We start from the raw sequence: 25,855 nt of genomic DNA, 5'->3' as shown, positions 1-25,855 counted from the left end.
AAAAAAAAAACCCCCACACACCTCCCCAGCAGGAAAGGGGTTAATGGGTTTGTTTTCTCTCTGCTACCATAGACCAACTCTTAAATTGTATTTTTTTTTTTTTTTTTTTTTTTTTTAGAGGCTTATGCACTCATATTTTTCTCTATTAAAAATATATATTTTTTCACACTTTGACCATTTTTAATAAGCACACATATCTAGGCAGTTAAAAAGAAACTTTATTAATCCCAAAAGTTAAATATGCAAGGATAAAACCTCTTCAGAATTCCTACATTTTGCTACTTTGTAAAACGGATTTAAAATTTTAGATTTCAATATCCTGGAAGACAGCAGATTTATTGGCATTTCAAGGTATCCATGAAAATTGTTGATGCCCACTTACGATTCACCACTATGATGTGGCACATTTTAGGCTGCAAGACAAGGTAAATTAAATTATTGCTCAATACAAAATGTAAGAACTTTTTAATTATGGATTTTAAGGGCATTTACTGTATAAACAAATAAAACAATTTCCCTAGACTATTTCTAAATATTCAAAACAAAAAGCTTATCTGTCACTATGGGCAACATCTCCAAAATTTGTTTGGTGGTTTTTATAAGTTTAATTTTGATTGCCTGCACAACCAATGCAAGATCAAAAGCAGGGACAACACTACATCTTGGTCACTGACATTTTATCATGTGCTTCACATCACCCCCCCCTCCCCCGGATAAGGGCTTTAATGCTTTTTCTAAATGGAGGCATGATCACAAGGACTTGGAAAGGCATCAAGATAAAAAATCTTCTGTGCGTATCGGCTGCATTACAGGACACAGGCAGAATATTCATAGACCCTGGGTTAAAGGCTGCTACCTTCAGGTGATTGGACATGGCAAAGTTTTTTTGGACATTCCCCTGGGCGTACTTCTTTAACCGTACTCTACTTCATGAGACCTTTTTTTTAGCAAGCAATGCAGAGAATCGCAGGAACAAAAAAGGATGTGGTCTGTCCACTGTATTGAATTTCCAGATCTATAATTTACAGGTATGTCAAAAATCCTTTTGCACAGTACAGGACACAGATTGGATATCTATAGACCCTAGCACATCTCCAAGTGATCAGAAGGATGGGCAACATGCCAACAGGCCCAACAAAACATACAAGGGTCAGAGACAACTCAGAATATCGCTGAAAACCTTGCGGCTGAAAACTACAACCGCAGAGGCTTGAAAATCCACCTAGCAGAACTTGGATGAGGTATGGACTAAAGACCTAGCGGCAGCCTTACAAAGCTGTGCAACGGATGTTTGGTGTCGGAATGCCTGGGAAACCCCCACTCATCTGGTGTAATAAGTATGTAAGGGTACCGGAGGTACCTTATCCTTTAGAGTGCAAGCTCCTATAAAAAGGAGTTGTCTTATCAATCTAGCAATAGTGGACTTGAAAGCAGGGTGTCCCTTTCAAGACCCTGTTAGCAAGACAAAGTCAGTTTTCCAAATATAGGCTGTGGCTTTTAGATAGTTCTAACCAAGTCTAAACAATGGAGAGCAATTTTCTTTGGGCTACTTAGGAGCAGGGCATAAACAAGGAAGTGGAAGGTGTATTCTATATGGGGTAGTAAGGAGAGTCTTGGACACCGGACCATTTTATTTTTGTGAAGAATTATGAATGGCTCCTTAGAAAAGAGAGCACCTAACTCTGACAGATGTGATAGCCACCAATGACACTGTGCAGGGGGAATCACCCAAGGGGAATTCCCTTAATGCATGGGTGCTAAACCTGTGGCTCTCCAGCTCTTGCGGAACTACAAGTCTCATCATGCCTCTGCCTTTGGGAGTCGTTTTTAACTGTTAGACTTGCAATGCATCATGGGATTTGTAGCTCCACAACAGCTAGAGGGCCACAGGTTGAACACCCATGCCTTAAGGGGTTCATAGGGTCAGAGAGAACTAAAATTGAGATACCAAATAAGCACAAGGTGCTGTAATCAGAGTCTAAACTGCGAGACACCTTTAACAAAAGGTTTTATACAAGTGAAATAAAATGGACAAGGCTGAAACCTGTACCTCAGAAGTACTTACAGCCAAGCTGCGGTCAAGTCCCAACTGCAGAAAAGCCAGAATTTGAGGTACTAAGTAGTCTCTGGGGTTTAAATGCCCTTGTTCACACCAGGCAAAAAATAAAATAATAGCAGGGGGTCTTGAGACAGCAGGTCTGGCCCATTCACAACAGGCCAGGGTTCATGTCCTTAGTCTGGTGCTGAGCAGCCAGCCAATCTTCTGTTTAGAATTCAGCAGGGCAGCCACTCAGCACGGGACCCAGAAGCAAGTGGAGATCACTGGAGTAATGATACTGCAGTGACTTCAAGTGAGAATGGCCATGTATGGTATAAGCGGCGACATTAGTACAAGCTGGACCAATGTAAGCATATATAAAATATTCACACCTGGAATTCTTCAATGTTAACTTGCTTCACTTTTCCTTTTGGCCACTAGGGGCGCACATGCTCCCAGAGCCGATGCGAGTGCCCGGGGGGTGCAATGACCGCCAGGCACCCACAATTGCTCGTGGCAGAGCAAGTATCGGGATCTGTGTGTGTAAGCACACAAATCCCAGTTCTTTCAGGGGAGTAGAGACAGTTAAAGTACCAAAGCATTCAATTCCAGTGTTAGAGGATCCTTGGTCTGGGCTACAAACAAATAACTAGTTGATGAATCTGGATACCAGGATGTCCAGAGCTGGAGTGCGCCATTTCTGACATAAGAGATTGAAGATGTTGGGACAGACGGGATAAAGGACAGGGTGAAGGGACCATTCCCCCTCATTCAGGCTGTGATGGCTAAGGAAAACCACCTTCCAAATAACCAGAACCTGGATGTGAACAGTAAAGATCACAATATTTTTCTACCCAGGAGATGAGATGATCAGACTAACTTCCATCAAGGCTGTCTAATTCTTGGTATATACATTGCCTTGCAAAAATATTCACCCCCCTTGGCTTTTTTACCTATTTTGGTACATTACAGCCTTTAGTTCAATTTTTTTTTAGTCTGAATTATATGTGATGGATCACAACACAATAGTCTAAGTTGGTGAAGTAAAATTAGAAAAATATTTACATAAAACTATTTTTCAGAATGAAAAAAACTGATAATTGGCATGTGCGTATGTATTCGCCCCTTTGTTATGAAGCCCATACAAAGCTCTGGTGCAACCAATTACCTTCAGAAGTTACATAATTAGTGAAATTATGTCCACCTGTGTGCAATCCAAGTGTCACACGATCTGTCATTGCATACACACACACACACACACACACACACCTTTCTGAAAGGGCCCAGAGGCTGCAACACCTAAGCCAGGGGTTGACAAATTTGCTTGGAATCTAGGAGCCAGCTAAAAAAGTTAGGAGCCAGGTCCGTGACGGCGATCTGGACCTGTCCCTGGCCTGACATGGAGACAAGTGAGGGGAAGATAGCCCCAAGCCCCTCACCTGTCTCCAAGTCATTGCCCCCCATAGCTCTTAGAGGGACATTTTATTTATTTTTTTCAAATGACAATTTTTTTTTTAAATTGCATTTTAGTGTAAATTGAGATGTGAGGTCTCTCTGACCCCAGATCTCATATACAAGAGGACCTGTCATGCTTTTTTCTATTACAAGGGATTTTTACATTCCTTGTAATAGGAACAAAAGTGACACATTTTTTTTTTTGTAAAGAACAGTGAAAAAAATAAAAATAAAAAAAAAAAAAAATACAGAGACCTCCTCTGTAACTTAAAAAGTGCAACCTGTAGAATTTTTTAAATGTCGCCTATGGAGATTTTAAAGGGTAAAAGTTTGTCGCCATTCGATGAGCGGGCGCAATTTTGAAGCATGACATGTTTGGTATCGATTTACTCTACGCAACATTATCTTTCACAATATTAAAAAAAATTGGGCTAACTTTACTGTTTTTTTTTTTTTTTATTAAATACATTTTCCCCAAAAAAGTGCGCTTGTAAGTCCGCTGTGCAAATACGGTGTGACAGACAGTATTGCAACGACCACCATTTTATTCTCTAGGGTGTTAGAATAAAATATATATATAATTTTTAGGGGTTCTGAGTAAAGGGAAGGAAGATAGGCTGGCAGGCAGGGAAAATTAGCATTGCATCCATTAGCATTGCTGGTTGTAATTCCAACGGCCACCACAAGAGGGCGCCAGATTACAGAAGGAACCATAGGATCGTAGAAGGCCTCAAAGCCGGGGGCTAAATTACCGGCCGGCGGCGGCGCGGCCCGACGCGATCGCGCCGGGGGGGGGGGGGGGGGGGGGCGCGGAGACAGCATACCCCCAGCTGTGCTGCCCCAGGCGCCAGGTCTGGAATTCTAGTCGCAAATGCGACCGGGCGCCCGGGTTTTGTCGAGCCCTGACCTAAGCAAGAGGCACCACTAACCAAACACTGCCAGGAAGACCAAGGAACTCTTCAAACAAGTAAGGGACAATGTTGTTAAGTACAAGTCAGGGTTAGGTTATATAAAAAAAAAAAAAAAAAAAAATAAAAAATAAAAAAAAAAAAAAAAATAAAAAAAAAAAAATCAGCAAATCTATCATAACCAAATGGAAAGAACATGGCACAACAGCAAACCTGTCAAGTCGCACACCAAAACTCATGGGCCGGGAAACTAGGGTATTCAGAGAGGCAGTACAGAGACCTAAGGTAACCCTGGAGGAGCTGCAGAGTTCCATAGCAGAGACTGGAGTATCTGTACATAGGACGACAATAAGCCGTATGCTCCATAGTGTTGGGCTTTATGGCAGAGTGGCCAGAAGAAAGTCATTACTTTCAGCAAAAAAAAAAAAAAAATGGCACATTTTGAGTTTGCGAATAGGCATGTGGGAGACTCCCAAAATGTATAGAGGAGGAAGCTCTGGTCTGATGAGACTAAAATTGAATGTTTTGCCCATCAAAGAAAATGCTGTCTGGCGCAAACCCAACACATCAGCCAAAAACACCATCCCCACAGTGAAACATGGTGGTGGCAGCATCATGCTGTGGGGATATTTTTCAGCAGTCGGGACTGGGGAACTGGTCAGAGTTGAGGGAAAGATGGATGGTGCTAAATACAGGGATATTCTTGAGCAAAACCTGTACCACTCTGTGTGCGATTTGAGGCTAAGATGGAGGTTCACCTTCCAGCAGGACAATGACCCCAAACACACTGCTAAAGCAACACTTGAGTGGTTTAATGGGAAACACTTAAATGTGTTGGAATGGCTTAGTCAAAGCCCAGACCTCAATCCAATAGAAAATATGTGGTCAGACTTAAAGATTGCTGTTCATAAGCACAAATAATCCAACTTGAAGGAGCTGGAACACACACACACACCTTCAAAGTTGTGGGCATGTTCTGTAAATGAAATTATGCAAATCCTCAAACAATCCATGTCAATTCCAGGTTGTGAGGCAACAAAACATGAAAAATGGTTAGGGGGTGAATACTTTTTCAAGGCGCTGTAGGCAATTGCTGTAGCATTGTCCAATTGCACCCTAATTAAGTGTTCCTGAAGAAGGGGGGGGGGGGGGGGGATGTCGAATAGGATAGGTTAAAATCTCCCACCTGACTGGTTTTCATTGGATTTTGTACCTGTCCTTCAGTGGGACAAAAAACAACCACTCCTTGGGACATGAAAGGATTCAAACCAGTCTAAATCTTACTGTCCTTAGGCAGATTTTGGATGGTTTGAGTGAATATAATGATGAGGGGGTAGAGCTTGATACTCTTTTGTACCCCTTTGAAACCATACATGTTACATCTGTGACTCAGGGGAATGTCAACTCTTGGGACAGAGGGTGCTCTTCATCATGGTAGAGTTAGTGGGCTGGGTACTCAAGAAGTAGGGTGTGGAAAAATGGGACAAGCATGTCTGGAGAAAGATACACAGCAACCCTGGTGTTGACTGTCCATGTGGCAAAATGAAACACCTGAGTAACTTATAAAAACTTAGTGGACATGGTAATGATGTGGCCTTGTGTGTGCTGCAACACCTAGTCATTCACCTGAGACTCTGGACGGTAGAATTTTTACTGCCAAGTTTAAAACACATTGGTAGAGTCGAGTTTTTAAAGGTAAAATTAGAATACTATTCAGGAGACCCTAGTAAGTATATTGTAAGTAATGGAGATATTAAAGTGGAATTTTTGGCTTTACCTTAAATCCTCTTAGAACTGTCTCCTACCTCTTTCCCAACACCTATGCTTTCTAACCTGCGCTTGAAATATACATATACTTACCTATTTTCAGGCCGCTCTGGTCATGTGACACTCCCCTGTGTCAGCCAGCGCAGCTGCAGGGGAGAAGAAGAGTCCAGGCAATGGATGGGCCATTGAAGCCTATGGGTGATATAATAATTTCAAGCTTTAGGCTCGGTTCACACCTACGTGATTTGGATGTGGATTTCTCCTCATCCAATTTACATAAAAGGAGATTGTGACCGGCTTTTTATGGAGCCGGTTCACACATCTCTGCGACGGCTCGAATGCAAATTGCACCAGAGCCTTACGCACCTTTTGGTTCGTTTCAGATCCGAATTCAGTCCAAAATTCAGGCTGAAAAATCGGACCTGAAACAGTGAATGGAGACGCACTGGACTCCTGTTGTGAGTTGCTGCGTGTTCTAGTGTGAGCTCAGCCTCACTAGTCATCGTCAGAGCATTCCTTTATCTCCCCTGCAGTGAAAATAGGCAAGTACACAGATCTTTCTTACAAAGGTTAGAAATCATAGTTGTAAGGAGGCGTAGGGGACAGTTCTAGGAGAAGTTAGGATTAAGTCTGCAATTCCACTTTAAAGCCTCACATTTGCTATTAGGCTACAATATCAGTCCAATAACAGGACAAACTCATCTTGCCTTTATACACAGCTGGTCCGCATATGGGTCACAGCTTTGCTGTTAGAGAGGCCATACCCCTGGAGAGGTCTTCAGGGTCTAGGAACAATAGTAATCGACCACAGCCCTTTGCACTTACTGCCAGGGTGAGCACCCAAGCAGGTACCAGTGCCCAATGCAACATTATAGGTTGTCTCTACAGCATAAGGTCCAGGTATGGTTCCGAAGGTATTACGAGGCTGAACAAATCTGGATACACCGCTTTAATTGCTATCAAAAGCAGTGAAGACTTGATGAATTGAAGAATTTCAAAGAAATAAGAACCGGTTAAGCATAGAGACTTATAAGGGAAAAAAAATAAAATAAAAAAAGGTCTCAAAGTGGTGTAGTTATAGGGGAAGGCCAGAAAAATCACATACATAAAGCTTTGCCAGCTTTCAACTACCTGAAAGTAGCAAACTATAATCCAGGGTCTATGAATATCCAGTCTGTCTTGTACTAAACAATTCAGATAAATGCTTAGCCAAATAAATGTTTTAACATGTACAGCAAGTCTTATGTGAAGCGTATAAGATGGTTCCTCATCATCAGTGCACAATACCTCAGCAAGGGCGGGTTCTTCATGAAATGGACACTCATTAACATCCGTACTTGGTTTTCTGCATGTTGTTCGGCGAACTTCCACATTCATGTCATATTTGTATCCATTTACCAGCTTTAAGAACAGAAAACGTAGATGTCAGTTGTAACATATACATCAGACAGCTGAATACATTAGACAACTTAAAGGGGTTCTTCTCACCGTTTGAAAAACAAAATTATAGAAGTCAGCAGCTACAAATACTAGAGCTGCTGACCTATTTAAAAGGACATTCACCTGTCCAGGGTTCAGCGCCACCCTCATCTGGGCCAGTTCTTCAGGTCACTGACACCGGCATATTAACTGTGAGAAGTCAGCTGTGATCCTTTGCAGCTTTACAGTTGGCTTCCCACCATGCTGCGCTTTGTGAATGCCCCAGTTGCCTCCTGGGACCTATAAGGTGTCCAGAAGGTTTCAGGTTGGGGGGGGGGGGGGGGTCATTATGGTGGAATCGACCCCCCCCCCCCCCCCAAAAAAAACCAGAACTTCCCCTTTAGGGTGAAGTTCTGCCTTAAGTACCGTATGACAAAATGTATATAATAGCTCATACACATAGGCTTAAAATACTGATAGCCACAGTGGGTATAGAAAAAAAATAAATAAAAATCACCCCCCTTTAAAATAATGACATTTAATTGCTTTGCAGTCTGAAATGAAGACGGACAGTTTTTGTTTTGTTTTATCCAGCCATATTTACTTAATGCAGCTTATAACATCAAAGTGAAATATATAACCACCAACCTGTCAGAAAAAAATAAATTGAATCACAGAGTTGGAAAAAAAGCCACATTTTGCTTTAATTACAGCCTTTAGTCTGTTGGGATATGTCAAAAACGTTTTTTGCCTTTACATGCTGGTGGACATGGTGAACTCTGTCCTATCATGGATCCTTGCATATTATCTATGCACATACAGTACCTCACAAAAGTGAGCACACCCCTCACATTTTTGTAAATATTTTATTATGCCTTTTCATGTGACAACACTGAAGAAATTCCACTTTTCTACAATGTAAAGTAGTGAGTGTACAGCTTGTATAAAAGTGTGAATTTTCTGTCCCCTCAAAATAACTCACACAGCCATTAATGTCTAAACCGCTGGAAACAAAAGTGAGTACATCCCTAAAGTGAAAAAGTCCAAATTGGGCCCAAAGTGGCACTATTGTGTGTGGCCACCATTATTTTCCAGCCCTGCCTTAACCCTCTTTGGCATGGAGTTTACCAGAGCTTCATAGGTTGCCCCTGGAGCACTCTATGACGACATCACAGAGCTGGTGGATGTTAGAGACCTTGCGCTCTTCCACCTTCTGTTTGATTATGCCCCACAGATGCTCAATAGGGTTTAGGTCTGGAGACATGCTTGGCCAGTCCATCACCTTTACCCTCAGCTTCTTTATCAAGGCAGTGGTCGTCTTGGAGGTGTGTTTGGGGTCATAATTATGTTAGAATACTGCCCTGCAGCTCAGTCTCCAAAGGGAGGGGGTCATGCTCTGCTTCAGTATGTCACAGAACATGTTGGCATTTATGGTTCCCTCAATGAACTGTAACTCCCCAGTGCCAGCAGCACTCATGCAGCCCCAGACCATGACACTACCACCACCATGCTTGACTGTAGGCACTTGTCTTTGTACTCTTCACCTGGTTGCCGCCACAAACACTTGACACCATTTGAACAAAATAAGTTTATCTTGGTCTCAGACCAAAGGACATGGTTCCAGTAATCCAGTCTGCTTGTCTTCAGCAGACTTTCTTGTGCATCATCTTTAGAAGAGGCTTCCTTCTGAGACAACAGCCATGCAGACTAATTTGATGCAGTGTGTGGGGTATGGTCTGAGCACTGACAGGCTGACCCCCACCCCTTCAACCTCTGTAGCAATGCCGGTAGCACTCATACGTCTGTTTCCCAAAGAAAGCCTCTGGATATGAAGCTGAGCACGTGCGCTCAACTACTTTGGTCGACCATGGCGAGGCCTGTTCCGAGTGGAATCTGTCCTGTTAAACTGCTGTATGGTCTTGGCCACCACACTGCAGCTCAGTTTCAGGGTCTTGGCAATCTTTTTATAGCCTAGGCCATCTTTATGTAGAGCAACAATTTTTTTTTTTCAGATCCTCAGAGAGTTCTTTGCCATGAGGTGCCATGTTTAACTTCCAATGACCAGTAAGAGAGAGAGCGATAACACCAAATTTAACACATCTGCTCCCCATTCACACCCGAGACCGTGTAACACCAATGAGTCACATGATCCCGGGGAGGAAAAATGGCTAATTGGGCACAATTTGGACATTTTCACTTAGGAGTGTACTCACTTTTGTTTCCAGTGGTTTAGACATTAATGGCTGTGTGTTGAGTTATTATGAGGGGACAGCAAATTTACACTGTTATACAAGCTGTACACTCACTACTTTACATTGTAGCAAAGTGTCATTGCTTCAGTGCGGTCACATGAAAAGACATAATAAAATGTTTACAAAAATGTGAGGGGTGTACTCACTTTTGCGAGATACTGTATGTTATGGATTCACCTTGCTATGGTACCCTGGTCCACCCTGCATTTGTCCTCGAAGTCCATTTGGGTCATGTCTCCACAGCACCCGGGGCAGACATTCCCTGGTACTCCCCACTCACAGGGCTGCTAGGTTCCTTCTCCTTTCTTTTGAGTGAACCTATAATTTTCTTGCATCTACTCATGAGGAAGTGGCTATGAATCCATGAAATGCGTAGAGCTATAAGAGGTCAAGAAATTTGTGGATTGCTGTGCAACTTGCACCCATGTAATTCCATCTCACTACTTATGGACCGTCCTCCGCAGTTGTACATCGGGTCTTTGAAGGGGGAATACCATTGTATACCACTATCTTTTTCAGCGGGTGGTCCGCTTTCAGATAAAAGTGGTCTCTGCGGCGGATTTACCGTAAGATCACTTTTAATCGGGGGGTGGAAGAGGGCCCCCCCATCCATCGTGCTCAAGGGGTCTCTGCCGCTTACCAGATGAGCTGCATCCTTCCCTCTGGTGGCCTGGCTGCCAAGCAAGTGGAAGGTGGCCCCCACTCGGCTCCATAGCATTGACTGGCGGAAGCGACATCAATCGTCACTTCTGCCCAATGCTCTTAAAAAGGACAATTTTTATTATTGCATTTTAGTGTAAATATGAGATCTGAGGTCTTTTTTACCCCAGATCTCATATTTAAAAAGGTCCTCCTGTCATGCTTTTTTTTCTATTACAAGGGACATTTGCATTCCTTGTAATAGGAATAAAAGAGACCCAAAATAAATTTATTTTTTAAAGGGACCGTGTCAAAAAAAAAAAAAAAAGTAAAGAAAGAAAAAAAATTTAACGTGCCCCGTCCCGCTGAGCTTGTGCGCAGAAGCGAACGCATATGTGAGTAGCGCCTGCATATGAAAACGGTGTTCAAACCACAATTGAGTTATCGTTAGATCAAGAGCAATAATTCTATCCCTAGAACGCCTCTGTAGCTCAAAACTGGTAACCTGTAGAAATTTTCTATGAATATTTTTAAAGGGTAAAAAAGTTTGTCGTCATTCCACGAGCGGGCCCAATTTTGAAACATGACATGTTAGGTATCGGCGTAACATTATCTTTTGCAATATAACTTTACTGTTTTATTTTTTAATTAAAAAAATAGTTTTTAAAAAAAAACAAACAAACATACTTCTCTTTTAAAATTTCCACAACCAATGTTCTCGTTTCAGTCTTCAAGTCATTCCACTGATTTTTAATGGAGTTTAAAGCGTTTGTTACCCCAACACTTCATATTCCTGATATGTGCCTGCTGTATCATGTACTTGTATAAGAAAGTATCATTTTCTCTTTGTATTGCTTCCTTTATGAGAAAGCCCAAGTGTTCCAATCCTTTTGCTTTCCTATTAAAAGACTCAGTTAGACTTACCGGTGACGGTATTTCTAAGAGCCTTTCAGGACAACCCCGGAGAGAGTGTAGCTCCACCTTGTAATTAGGAAACACATGCCCACTTTAAAAACACCTCCTCTTCCTCCATGGCTTCAGTTATTGTGGCCTTCCGACGCTGGAAAACAAAGCACAGAAAGCACAACACCATGGTAGAACTTAATACATTTACTAAGCATAACCTAGGGAGGGAAGTAACGGTTGTCCTGAAAGGCTCTTAGAAATACCGTCACCGGTAAGTCTAACTGAGTCTTTCTCAAATCGCCTTTCAGGACAACCCCGGAGAGGATAACCGAGAAACTTACCCTAGGGCGGGACTACTGCCTGCAGTACCTTCCTGCCGAAGGCCTGATCTGCTGCAGACAGTAGATCTAACCGGTAGTGCCGGAGAAATGTCGAATAACTGGACCAAGTGGCAGCCTTGCAGATTTGTTCAGGCGTTGCACCGGCCCTTTCAGCCCAGGAAACTGCCGTGGATCTAGTAGAGTGGGCAGCAATACCTGAGGGAGGCATTTCTCCTTTTGCTTTATAGGCTTCTGTTATAGCCAACTTAAGCCACCTACCCAGCGTACTTTTAGAAGCTTTCTCCCCCTTGCGTGATCCAGAAAATATCACGAAGAGGGCGTTTGATTTTCTAAAATCTTTAGTAACTTTCAGAAACTGTAATAGACACCTTTTCACATCCAATGTGTGAAAAACTTCCTCTCCTGCATTTGCTGGGGTTGCAGAGAATGTAGGTAACACTATTTCCTGCGATCGATGGAAAGCTGAGGATACTTTCGGTAGGAATGCTGGATCCGTCCTCAGTACCACCCTGTCCTGATAAATTCTAAGGAAGGGTTCTGTAATAGCTAGAGCTTGGAGCTCGCTGACTCTCCTGGCCAAGGTGATGGCCACCAAAAAGATTGTTTTTAAAACCACCTTCTGTAAAGAAGCTTCCTGTAAGGGTTCAAACGGTGCTCCCGAGAGACCCTGTAAAACTGTAGACAAATCCCAACTGGGAAAGTCTTTAAGGGCTACTGGTCTATTTCGAGCAAGAGCCCTAAAAAATCTAGAAATTAAAGTTTCTTTAGATAAAGTCTTTTCAAAGAAAACTGATAAGGCAGCCACCCGAGTCTTCAGGGTACTGGCTGCGAGACCCTTCTCCATTCCTTCATGGAGAAACTCCAAGACGGACACCGTGCTCTTGACCTTGAGTTCTCTAGAACTGCACCAGGAGTTGAACTTTTTCCAGACCTTCATGTAGATTGCCTGTGTAACTGCCTTCCTACTAGACAGCAGGGTCTTTACTACTTTATCTGAGAGACCTTTGGCTTTTAATAGGTCCTCCTCAGAAACCAGGCGGTTAGCTGTAGGAGTTCCACCTCTGGATGACTTACTGTCCCCTGGGATAACAGATCTTTTCTGAGTGGTAACCTCCATGGGGGCTTCGAGGCTAGGTTTCGAAGACCCGCGAACCAGGGCCTTTTTGGCCAAAAAGGAGTGACTAGTATTAAGTCTGTCCTTTCTTCCCTGAATTTCCTCAGTACTAGTGGAATTAGAGGAAAGGGGGGAAAGGCGTAGCACAGCTGGTAATGCCAGGGGTGAGCAAATGCGTCCAACCCTATTGCTGCATCTCCTCGGTGAAGAGAAAAGAATCTGTCCACCTTTGAGTTCTGCTGGCTGGCAAAAAGGTCTACCTGTGGAACCCCCCAGGCCTCGGAGATCATCAGGAACACTTCCTGATTCAGACTCCATTCTGCCTCCAGCAATTTGCGCCTGCTTAGGAGGTCCGCAAACAAATTCTGAGAGCCCTTCAGATGCACTGCCGATAGTGAGGCTGTGTTCTGCTCTGCCCAGGCTAACAACAGATTGGCCAGCTCCATCAAGCTCCTGCTTCTGGTTCTGGTTCCCCCTTGCTTCATAATGTAGGTAACCGCTGTCGTGTTGTCTGACAACACCTGGACGTGGTGGCCTCTCAAACTCTGCTGAAAGGCCACTAAACCCAGAAAGATCGCCTTCAACTCCCTCCAGTTGGATGATCTTTGAGCTTCCTGTTTGGACCAGACCCCCTGAGATGTCTGACCATCCAGATGGGCTCCCCAGCCCCAGGCACTTGCGTCTGTAGTAAGGCGCTTGTCCACAGGAAAGGTCCACACCAGGCCCCTTGAGAGGTTTGCCTGGTCTCTCCACCACCAAAGAGCCCTTTTCGTCCTTGACGAAATTTTTAGCCGTTTTTCCAAAGGATCCTGATGGGACCAGCTTGACAGAACCTCCCTCTGAAGGGGTCTGGAATGGAACCTGGCCCACTGAACAGCCGGGATTGCTGCCGTAAGCAGGCCCAGAACTGCCATAGCCGTCCTGACTGAGACTGTCTGGTTGCTCTGTATCCGCTGTACAGCTAGCTGCAACTTTTCCTGTTTTTCCAACGGCAGGAAAACTTTCTGGAGAATCGAATTTAATGTATACCCCAGAAATTTCATTTCCTGTGAGGGGGGTCAGGATTGACTTCTCTAGATTTAGAAGCCATCCCAGGCCCTCGAGGTGAGACTGGGCCCTCTGGAGATTGACTAGGACCTGCTACCTGGAGTCTGCAAAAAACAAAAGGTCGTCCAGGTAAGGGACGACTGGAATCCCCTTCAATTTCAGGGGCTCCAAAGCCTCTGCCATAATCTTCGTAAAGACCCTGGGAGAGGACGAGAGTCCGAACGGCAGAGCCCTGAATTGGAGGTGCCATACCGAACTCCCCACCTTCAATGCCAGGCGCAGGAACTGCTGCGATGCCTGATGAATTGGTATATGAAGGTAGGCATCCCTCAGATCCAGGGATGCCATGAAGCATTATGGGGTCAACAGCTTTGTGATGGAGAAAATTGTATCCATCCTGAAATGTTTGTACCGAATGAACCTGTTCAGAAATTTCAGATTCAGGATTAGACGGTACTTCCCTGAGGGTTTTTTCACCAGAAAAATATGTGAGTAAAAACCCCCGCCCTGCTGATTTACTGGGACTTGAATCAGAACCTCTTGCTGTATCAGCTCCTGTAACAAAAGCTTCATTGCAGAGGCCTTCTCCTGATCCCTTGGCAATGTTGTCACGTAAAACCTGCTCGGGGGTAGTTCTGAAAACTCCAACCTGTACCCCTGATCGACAACGCTCTTCACGAACAGATTTGGAGACAGCCTGTCCCATTGTTCGCGAAAAGCTGACAGTCTCCCCCCCACTGGGGAGATATTGTCACTTGCTCTTAGGGGACTGCTCTGGGGGAGATCTAAAGAGGAATCCACCCTTGCCTTTGCCCTTCTGTGAACCCCATCTGCTGAAAAGCACGAAAATTCTTTTTGGCAATCTGCTTTTTCTTAACTGGAAAAGCCTTCTTTTTATCGGCTGTTCTATCCAGCACAGACTCTAAATCGGGACCAAAGAGCAAGTCACCCGAGAAGGGAAGACCACACAGCTTGACCTTAGAAGCAGTGTCCCCAGACCATGTTTTCAGCCAAACTGCTCTCCTGGCTGAATTTACAAGAGCCGAAGACCTAGCGGCCAGTTTAACCGATTCTGCTGATGCATCCGCCATGTATTTGACTGCATTCAGGATCAGTGGAAAGGACTCTAAGAAATCCTTGCGGGGTGTCCCTGCCTCAATATGGCTCTTCAGCTTCTCTACCCAACATTCCAGATTCCTGGCCACCACCGTAGCTGCCATTGCTGGTTTTAGACTGACTGACGCAGCATCCCAAGCTTTTTTAAGGATGGAGTCAGCTTTTTTGTCCATTGGGTCTTTAAGGATCCCCATATCCTCAAAGGCTAGATCCGTTCGTCTGGATACCTGCGAGAAAGCTGCATCGACTCTGGGTTTTTTGTTCCAAACCTCTGAGTCCTTATCTTCGAAGGGAAACCTTCTCTTGAGAGCTTTAGAGAAGAAAGGGGCTTTTTCTGGGTCCTTCCACTCCTTTCTCACTGAGTCTGAGAGGACCCTGTGGACTGGAAAAACTCTCCGTTTTGTTTCGTCCAACCCCTGGTACATTTTGTCATGAACTGACAGTTGTACTTTTTCTTCTTGAATTTCTAGAGTAGTGTAGATTACTTTTAGAATGTCATCTACTTCCTCTAGTGATAGCTTGAATTTGGAGCCCCTGCTATCTTCTTCCTCTTCCTCCTCCTCAGAATCCCTGAAGGAGATGAGAGTACTACCCCCTTCGTCTCCAGACTCCTCAGTTTCCACCTGTCTGGATGACGACGCCCTGGGGCTGGGCGGTAAGTTCTGAGGCTCGGTCTGTGCGGGAGGGTTTTGTATCAGGATGGACCTGACTGAACTCAAGGAGTTTGTCAGCTCTTTAACCGAAGAAAACAAATCCTTATATTGTTGAGATGTTTCCTCTTCCACCAATTCTCTGATACAATTTCTGCACATTGCCTTCTGCCATGAATCTCTGAGGGGGGTCTTGCAAGAAGGACATTTTCTCTGACCTGGTCTAGCTTTTCCTAGTGATTTTTCCTGAAACGACATACAGGTTTAACTCACTAAAAGCTCTCAACAACCAGTTGCTTAACACCAAGCCAGTGCAGAGACCCACCACCAAACAGACCACTAGTGAGACCCCAGAACTAGGCTGCAAAAGGTCAGAGCGAAGTCCACCTCTGACCTGCAGCGACAGGCCCCCCAAGAGGGGGGAACAGACAAAGACATAGCCCAACAGTAAAGCAGAGGGTGCCAGTGCACCTTACGTACCTGGGCTGGACCGGTGCTAGGGGCGCCTGTCTCCGCCATAGCTGGCTTACACTCTTCCATCGTTTGAGTGAGGCAGCTATCACAAACAGCTCTGTCGTTTTAAATTTTCCCGGCCGCCGCGTCATCAGGGCCGGCCGGAAGCGGAAGCACGCGGTCACCTGACCCGCCCCATGATCCCTGCGTTCCAGGCGCTTGAACCACGGCGCCACGCCCCCTCAGAGCGCCCGCGCGTCACCGTGAACGACGCCGTCGCCGCCCGGGACCCGGCGCCGAAAACGGAGCCATGCCGCTGACCTGCAGCGGCCTCCGCCCGCAACAGAGCCCTCCCTGCGCTAACCAGCGGACACCGGGCACCCGACGCCGGCACTCCGAGGGTCCTTACTCCCGTGAGATGGCGGGACCAGGAGCTCCAGGAGTCCTCTCCCTGTGGAGATGCTGCTGGGGGTCAAAAAGAAACAACCTGCAACGAAAGGTAAGCCTTACTCCCCTCAGAGAGTGTAGCTCTCCCTGGTTCAGGCACATGCTTCCTCCAAGGAGGAAACACAATAACTGAAGCCATGGAGGAAGAGGAGGTGTTTTTAAAGTGGGCATGTGTTTCCTAATTACAAGGTGGAGCTACACTCTCTCCGGGGTTGTCCTGAAAGGCGATTTGAGAAAATTGACCACACTAAGCATCAGAACAAACCATGGTCAGTTCTCTAGCTATGCTGGGAACTGCGCCTGCTCTCCTCCAATGATCTTGTCCTGACACGCTACCGCTGCACAGCCATTCACTGGGAAGCTCAGTGTACTGCCGCTTCTCCTCCCCATCAGCTCTTACTCAAATGGCTTTGTGTACCATTAAGAAGGCAATTAGCTACACCTGACAGTCATTTTTAGAAGGGGGTGATCCTTTTTCAAACTCAGCGATTCAGTTTTTGATTTTTTTTTTCCTGACATGTTGGAGTTATAGCTTTCACTTGGATGTTATAAGCTGCATTGAGTAAATACAGCTGGATAAAACAAAAACGGTGTCGGTCTTAATTTCAGGTTCTAAAGCAACAAAAATGTGATTATTTTAAGTGGGGTGATTCTTGTCTATAACTCACTGTATATAAAGATCTTGCTGGCGGAGGGCACCGGAGCATGTCGGGGATGGCCCTCTCCCGCCGCCAATAAAAGTGATTTCTGCGAATCCGCTGCAGAGACCACTTTTCTCTTGTAGCCAACCGCCGGCCAAACATGGGGATACCAGTGTTATAGCAGGTAGCTGCTGCCATAACAATATCCGTCCTCAAACTGAGGACGTATATCGGTGTTTGGCGGTCAGCAAGTGGTTAATGCATGTCAATATTCTGTTTGCTTTGTTAGCAGCAGCTTGCCATTGCTGAGCCTATCATCTACTAGGACCCCCAGGTCCTTTTCCATCCTAGATTCCCCCAGAGGTTCACCCCCTAGTGCAGTGATGGCAAACCTTGGCACCCCAGATGTTTTGGAACTACATTTTCCATGATGCTCCACTATGCTGCAGAGTGCCAGAGAATCATGGGAAATGTAGTTCCACAACATCTGGGGTGCCAAGGTTCGCCATCACTGCCCTAGTGTATAGATTGCATGCATATTTTGCCCCCCAAATGCATTATTTTACATTTTTCTTCATTAGACCTCGTTTGCCATGTAGTTGCCCACCCAATTTGTTCAGATCTTCTTGCAAGGTTTCCACATCCTGCAGAGAAGTTATTGCCCTGCTTAGCTTAGTGTCATCCGCAAATACAGATTCATCTTTTCACCATTTCTCGGGCACATGCAGTTTTAGGGCCTGACACATTTGGCATCTGTTTACACTACACTTTTTTTTTTTACAAAAAAATCAGGGATTAAAATGTGTTTGTGTGCACTAAAATTTATTATAGTGCATTTTATTTTTTTTAGAAGCAGAGGATCAGACGGATGCCTATGATTTTTCCTTGGTGCCCTCTTTCAAAAATATCAGCAAAACAGGCCATTTCCTGGGAGGAGGATCCATATGAACCTCTACAGAAGGTGAGGAAGTACTTTCCTAATTTGAAGAAGGTTCTGCCGACCTTGCCCATTATTTTGGTAATTAAAGAGATCATGGAAAAAGAATCCTCCAAAACAGGATATCAAAATGATTCACATAGAACAGTGCCTCCAGGGTGAATGTGTCTCTTCAGAGACTGGCCCTTGGGTGATTATGTGGCTTTCCGAGATGTAATAGAGAGAGAGAGAGAGACAGAAGAGAGGAGAGGGGGAGAGAAGAGAGACAGAAGAGAGGAGAGGGGGAGAGAAGAGAGACAGAAGAGAGGAGAGGGGGAGAGAAGAGAGACAGAAGAGAGGAGAGGGGGAGAGAAGAGAGACAGAAGAGAGGAGAGGGGGAGAGAAGAGAGACAGAAGAGAGGAGAGGGGGAGAGAAGAGAGGGGGAGAGAAGAGAGACAGAAGAGAGGAGAGGGGGAGAGAAGAGAGACAGAAGAGAGGAGAGGGGGAGAGAAGAGAGGGGGAGAGAAGAGAGACAGAAGAGAGGAGAGGGGGAGAGAAGAGAGACAGAAGAGAGGAGAGGGGGAGAGAAGAGAGACAGAAGAGAGACAGAGACGAGAGAGAGAGAGACAGAGAGACAGAGAGACAGAGAGACAGAGAGACAGAGAGACAGAGAGACAGAGAGAGACAGAGAGAGACAGAGACAGAGAGAGACAGAGAGAGACAGAGAGAGACAGAGAGAGACAGAGAGAGACAGAGAGAGACAGAGAGAGACAGAGAGAGACAGAGAGAGACAGAGAGAGACAGAGAGAGACAGAGAGAGACAGAGAGAGACAGAGAGAGACAGAGAGAGACAGACGAGAGACAGAGAGAGACAGACGAGAGACAGAGAGAGACAGAGACAGAGACAGAGACAGAGACAGAGACAGAGACAGAGACAGAGACAGAGACAGAGACAGAGACAGAGAGAGAGAGAGAGAGGAGAGAGAGAGAGAGAGAGAGAGACAGAGAGAGACGAGGGAGAGGGAGAGAGAGAGACGAGGGAGAGGGAGAGAGAGAGACGAGGGAGAGGGAGAGAGAGAGACGAGGGAGAGGGAGAGAGAGAGACGAGGGAGAGAGAGAGACGAGGGAGAGAGAGAGAGAGAGAGAGACGAGGGAGAGAGAGAGACGAGGGAGAGAGAGAGACGAGGGAGAGAGAGAGAGAGAGAGAGACGAGGGAGAGAGAGAGACGAGGGAGAGAGAGAGACGAGGAGAGAGAGAGAGAGAGAGAGACGAGGGAGAGAGAGAGACGAGGGAGAGAGAGAGACGAGGGAGAGAGAGAGAGAGACGAGGGAGAGAGAGAGAGAGAGGGAGAGACGAGGGAGAGGGAGAGGGAGAGAGAGAGACGAGGGAGAGAGAGAGAGAGAGAGAGGGAGAGACGAGGGAGAGGGAGAGGGAGAGAGAGAGAGAGAGAGACGAGGGAGAGAGAGAGACGAGGGAGAGAGAGAGAGATGAGGGAGAGACGAGGGAGAGAGAGAGAGAGAGAGAGAGAGAGACAGAGACGAGGGAGAGAGAGAGAGAGACGAGGGAGAGCGAGAGAGAGAGAGAGAGAGACGAGGGAGAGCGAGAGAGAGAGAGAGAGAGACGAGGGAGAGAGAGAGAGACGAGGGAGAGAGAGAGAGACGAGGGAGAGAGAGAGAGACGAGGGAGAGGGAGAGAGAGAGAGACGAGGGAGAGGGAGAGAGAGAGAGAGACGAGGGAGAGGGAGAGAGAGAGAGAGACGAGGGAGAGGGAGAGAGAGAGAGAGACGAGGGAGAGGGAGAGGGAGAGAGAGACGAGGGAGAGGGAGAGGGAGAGAGAGACGAGGGAGAGGGAGAGGGAGAGAGAGACGAGGGAGAGGGAGAGAGAGAGAGACGAGGGAGAGGGAGAGAGAGAGAGACGAGGGAGAGGGAGAGAGAGAGAGACGAGGGAGAGGGAGAGAGAGAGAGACGAGGGAGAGGGAGAGAGAGAGAGACGAGGGAGAGGGAGAGAGAGAGAGACGAGGGAGAGGGAGAGAGAGAGAGACGAGGGAGAGGGAGAGAGAGAGAGACGAGGGAGAGGGAGAGGGAGAGAGAGACGAGGGAGAGGGAGAGGGAGAGAGACGAGGGAGAGGGAGGGAGAGAGAGGAGAGAGGGAGAGAGAGGAGGGAGGGAGAGAGAGGAGGGAGGGAGAGAGAGAGACACAGAGAGAGAGAGACACAGAGAGAGAGAGACACAGAGAGAGAGACACAGAGAGAGAGACACAGAGAGAGAGACACAGAGAGAGAGACACAGAGAGAGAGACACAGAGAGAGAGACACAGAGAGAGAGACACAGAGAGAGAGACACAGAGAGAGAGACACAGAGAGAGAGACACAGAGAGAGAGACACAGAGAGAGAGACACAGAGAGAGAGACACAGAGAGAGAGACACAGAGAGAGAGACAGAGAGAGAGACAGAGAGAGAGACAGAGAGAGAGACAGAGAGAGAGACAGAGAGAGACAGAGAGAGACAGAGAGAGATTTATTTATTTTTAAGCGGAACTGCAAGCAGACAGGCTTTTATCGCAGAAGAAACATTCAACGTCTCTTCTGCAATAAAATATCCACACCTGCCTACTCTCTGCCTTCACCAGTGCTGGAAACTGAGCTGTGCTCAGCTCCAATCCCTGTGTGCTAGGATGGGTGGCACCTGCGCATGGGCAAGAGTGACATCATCCAGCACAGGCCAATGAAGACGAACAGAGACTGGTACACAGGAGAAGATGTCAGTGATGGACTGTTGGAAAGGCATTAACCCTTTAGTTCTGCTTTAGAGCTGAATTCCAGCTTTTGATACACTTTACATAGTTGGTTTGGGCCAAGCTGGCCCAAACAATGCCCCTCACTAACATGTGAGGCCACTGGATGTGCTGTATAAACTGTATGTAGCTGAGGCTACATACAACATACTGCACTCTGTTCCAGGTTTGAGCCAAGACATTCCGGTCTCATACCCGGAACACAATAGAGTCTATCTGATTGGTACTCAGCCATTTGGAGAAATACCCTTGATAAAGTTGCATGTGAGTGACGAAACGCATCAGGTCCCGGGCCTTGTGACATCGCGTTGTTGTAGGAAGTATACGATCACCCATGAGGACAGCAGGGACGAGGACTTGCAGACGATTTTGTGACCCCAGGGATAGATCTGTATATGTTCAAGTTCATCACCTGTATGCACCAGGGCTAGTGCATTCCTAAATGTGAGTGGAATAGTTGCTTGCGTTTGATGCGTTTGTGTACTGATCAAAGGAGAAGGTGCTACTTGGCCTAATTGGGAGCCGCTTTGGGAGGTGAGCGCATAGTGTGACTGGTGGAGGGTCCACTTGGTGTTATTCACTGCTGGTTTGTGTGTGGACAGCATTAGTCTACAGAAGATATTGCTGGATTTATGGACTTTGAGAATAATATACACACACCACTAGATGTCACTGGTTGCACACACTATTTTTATTGTTTCATGCAATATTATTTGTGCTATAATTAACATGCCCACTAGGGGCCCACCGGCACCTTTACACTGAGAATCGAGTGATCAAAAATCGCCGATCGCTCGGTTCTCTCAGCTCGCCAAGCAGATAACTGCTGACTGTCAATCAGCATCTCTCCGCTCTGCTCCTCCACGCTCACTGGATCGCTGAGCTGTGGAGGAGCAAAGAGTGGCCGACTCAGGATCTCATCGGCTCGCTGAGAGGCTGAGCAGGGTGTCAGTCCAGGGACCTAGCAGATCCAGACTCCCATTGTCGTGATGACACCGATTCCTGTGAGGTCAGCAGAGCACACAAAATGAATTGCACTCCTGTAACCCATAAGCTGGACTTCTTTATTATGTGTTTGGGTTTAAAGGAATGAGGTGGCAACAAGGGGTGCAACAGATCGTCACCAATCCGTGATCCGACGGGTCACCCTGTTTGGATCGGCACATGCCACGATCAGCGGCCTTAGAAAAGGCCACGGCTTCGCCTTAAATACGGAAGCGGCGACCATCTTTGTACACCCGGCGGCCGTTTACAATGTGATCGCTCCGTCAAATGACGGAGCGATCACTTGTAAACAAACCAGTGTCCTGTCATGATGCCGGTTCCTCTCTCCCCTCTGTGTACTGATCTGTACAGTGGAGGGGAGAGATTGGATGGCAGCAGCACTGTGGGCCGGATCTGTAGTGCCCACAGCGCTGCTCTGTGACAATTGCAGTCACAGCCATCCCTCCATACTCTGCAATACCCAGCCATACTCAGCCAATATTACAGTGGGGGAGATGACGTGGCTATTACAGTGGGGACTATATGGTGGTGGAATTTTTACAGGTTTTTGCAAACTCTATTATTTGCTGATCCGAAAAATGATCCAATCCGTGACTCTGATCCGAGGAACAATCGTGGGAGTCTCCTGGACACCCATGAGCGCCGGGCGATCTCTCGACTGGGTCTGTCACTCAGCCACAGACAGGAGCAGCACGAGTGGCCGAAAGGGAGTACGGCCGCAGTGGACTGCTCTGTCTTCTATCTGTGGCCAGGGTAGGGGGCGGGACAGAGGGGGAGTGCTCAGCTGGTGGACACTGAGGCTGCACTGATGAGGTGGTACGTTGCCAATAAGGCTGTCCATGACTGCGATCCACCCATCAATCACAGCTAGTTGATGGGTAGATCTGGTCCCATCAAAGTGGCTGTCATTAGACCTCTCGTGGCACGCTCCTCCCTCGCCGACCCCTCCCATCCACCCCAGAAGCACCTGGGAGGGAAGGAGGGCGTGCCACGAGAGGTCAAATGACAGCCACTTTGCAGGGACCAGATATGTTATTACCTAGGATAAATGAGAAGAGATGAGGGGCCGGCGGGGAGGAGCGTGCCAGGAAAGGTCTAATGACAGCCGCTTTCCACGCTACTCTGCAAGTAAACAGCATTTGCACTGCTTGGATTTTGCTGATGTGTTCCCCCCTTTGTGTGTCCCGTGGTGTGCCCAGTGCCTCGCTGCGTGTCCCGTGGTGTGCCCAGTGCCTCGCCGTGTACCCCGTGTCCTGATGTATGCCCCATGCCCTGCTGTGTGCTCCATGATGTGCCCTACGTCCTGATGTGTGCCCAGTACCCCATGTCCTGATGTGTGCCCAGTACCCCACTGTGTGCCCATATCCTGATGTGGGCCCAGTACCCCACTGTGTGCCCCATGTCCTGATGTGTGCCCAGTACCCCACTGTGTGCCCCATGTCCTGATGTGTGCCCAGTACCCCACTGTGTGCCCCATGTCCTGATGTGTGCCCAGTACCCCACTGTGTGCCCCATGTCCTGATGTGTGCCCCGTACCCCATATCCTGATGTGTGCCCAGTACCCCACTGTGTGCCCCATATCCTGATGTGTGCCCAGTACCCCACTGTGTGCCCCATATCCTGATGTGTGCCCAGTACCCCACTGTGTGCCCCATATCCTGATGTGTGCCCAGTACCCCACTGTGTGCCCCATATCCTGATGTGTGCCCAGTACCCCACTGTGTGCCCCATATCCTGATGTGTGCCCAGTACCCCACTGTGTGCCCCATATCCTGATGTGTGCCCAGTACCCCACTGTGTGCCCCATATCCTGATGTGTGCCCAGTACCCCACTGTGTGCCCCATATCCTGATGTGTGCCCAGTACCCCACTGTGTGCCCCATATCCTGATGTGTGCCCAGTACCCCACTGTGTGCCCCATATCCTGATGTGTGCCCAGTACCCCACTGTGTGCCCCATATCCTGATGTGTGCCCAGTACCCCACTGTGTGCCCCATATCCTGATGTGTGCCCAGTACCCCACTGTGTGCCCCATATCCTGATGTGTGCCCAGTACCCCACTGTGTGCCCCATATCCTGATGTGTGCCCAGTACCCCACTGTGTGCCCCATATCCTGATGTGTGCCCAGTACCCCACTGTGTGCCCCATATCCTGATGTGTGCCCAGTACCCCACTGTGTGCCCCATATCCTGATGTGTGCCCAGTACCCCACTGTGTGCCCCATATCCTGATGTGTGCCCAGTACCCCACTGTGTGCCCCATATCCTGATGTGTGCCCAGTACCCCACTGTGTGCCCCATATCCTGATGTGTGCCCAGTACCCCACTGTGTGCCCCATATCCTGATGTGTGCCCAGTACCCCACTGTGTGCCCCATATCCTGATGTGTGCCCAGTACCCCACTGTGTGCCCCATATCCTGATATGTGCCCAGTACCCCACTGTGTGCCCCATGTCCTGATGTGTGCCCAGTCGACAGGGTCGGCGCGAAGCGTCACCTCCCTCAAATTAGTTTTTACAGGTTGGGATGTTTGGCTTGGTCACACATACCGGAAACACCAAGTGTGAACTCGTTACGGGCTCATACTGGTTAACTATGATATAGAGATTTTATATTTACATACATTAATAAAAAAAGGGAAGTTGTGAGTGGAGATACATTTTAACAAAAAGTAGGAATGTTGAGGATTTGAGGAAGCAGGCAGCCTTTTGCTGCCTTGTAATTAGAGATAAGGGTCCCTCATGTCTTTATGGATCAGTTGTTTCCAGAATGATAAGGCTTAGGATGTGGGCACAGTACCGTTATGTCACTCACCTGCATGGTGGCGTTGTACACCTTCCCCAGGCGGCTCTGGTACATATCATTGCTGGCCTTGTTATACTCATACATGGCAAACTTCAGCGCTTCCATCACACCCTCATCATCAACGCTCAGCTCCCTCGGAGCCCCGACCAGCATCGCCCCATAACAGGCTGCAGAGAGCACCAACACCGCCGCCACAAACACAAGCTTCGCCATGACTAATAAAGATGCAGCGAGGAAATGCTTTTAAACCGCTAAGGGTTAACCATTGGAATGTCGGCGCCATCTTTCTTGTGGGCAAAGACAAACAATAAATAGTGCCGCGAGCTTATAAGAAGTAACTGTCGTGTGATGCTTATACGAAACTGTGTTTGATATATGTATGTTTTCGCAAAAAAATGTGTACTGTGAAATAAAAAATATTAATAACGACATCAGCCTTCCCAAAATAAACATGTCCGCTCAAGGCGTTGGCTTGAGTCACGTGAAGCGCTGGCTTGTTTTGCTGGGATAGCGGATTGTGTTTCTGTGGGATGGAAATGTGTGTACACAGTCATGATAGTGACACACTATATTTTCTGAAATTCGCCATTATTTATGTGACTGCTGTTTATTTGTCTGGTTAGGAAGAGATACATTGAGGGCCAGTTCACACCACATGCAGTCCAGTGCAATTTTCTTCTGCGTCATACTTAATGCATAGTTGCCAACATTGTAAAAAAAAAAAAAAATCGGGACACTTTTTTTGGCAGTAGGCAGGGTTATATTATAATTAGGGGGCGGGGCATGCGGTTATAGGTGTGGCATATAAAAAGGTGAAAATGCGGTGCGTTTTGCGCGCCGTGGAAAAATATGTCCGTGGTTTACGTGAAATAGTGGGTGTGGCTTACATGTGGGCTTTGTTTAAAGGGGTGTGGTTAGAGTCTGAGATGAATGGGGGGGGGAAAGGAGGGACAGCAGCCCCCCGATCCTACACCACAATAGCAATATGTGTTTGCCAGAGTTTGACAATCAGCAGATAAAGATACTCCAAATACCTGGTGTTAGCGCTTCAATCATCCCGGCGCCATGATTGTTATGGTGTCAGGATGATTGAAGCGCATTATTTCTAATATGAAATGAAATCATTCAACTCACCATAATGC

At 46.9% G+C, this 25,855-nt stretch overlaps 1 protein-coding gene across 1 annotated transcript; it reads right to left on the bottom strand.

Annotated features, from left to right (window-relative positions):
* Positions 1–198: 198 nt before the first annotated feature.
* On the bottom strand, positions 199–24,966 carry LOC143988004 (cystatin-like). The gene is made up of 3 exons (XM_077487224.1): positions 24,723–24,966; positions 7,456–7,569; positions 199–413 (listed from the first exon to the last, which is right to left on the bottom strand). The coding sequence occupies exons 1-3, from the start codon at positions 24,924–24,926 to the stop codon at positions 336–338; spliced, it is 396 nt and encodes a 131-aa protein (XP_077343350.1). The 5' UTR covers positions 24,927–24,966; the 3' UTR covers positions 199–335.
* Positions 24,967–25,855: the final 889 nt, after the last annotated feature.

This window comes from Lithobates pipiens, unplaced genomic scaffold (assembly GCF_037356315.1).
Source record: "Lithobates pipiens isolate NorthernLeopardFrog02 unplaced genomic scaffold, aLitPip1_a1.2 Scaffold_18, whole genome shotgun sequence".
Taxonomy (NCBI): Eukaryota; Metazoa; Chordata; class Amphibia; order Anura; family Ranidae; genus Lithobates; species Lithobates pipiens.
This window is presented reverse-complemented; position numbering and strand designations above follow the sequence as displayed.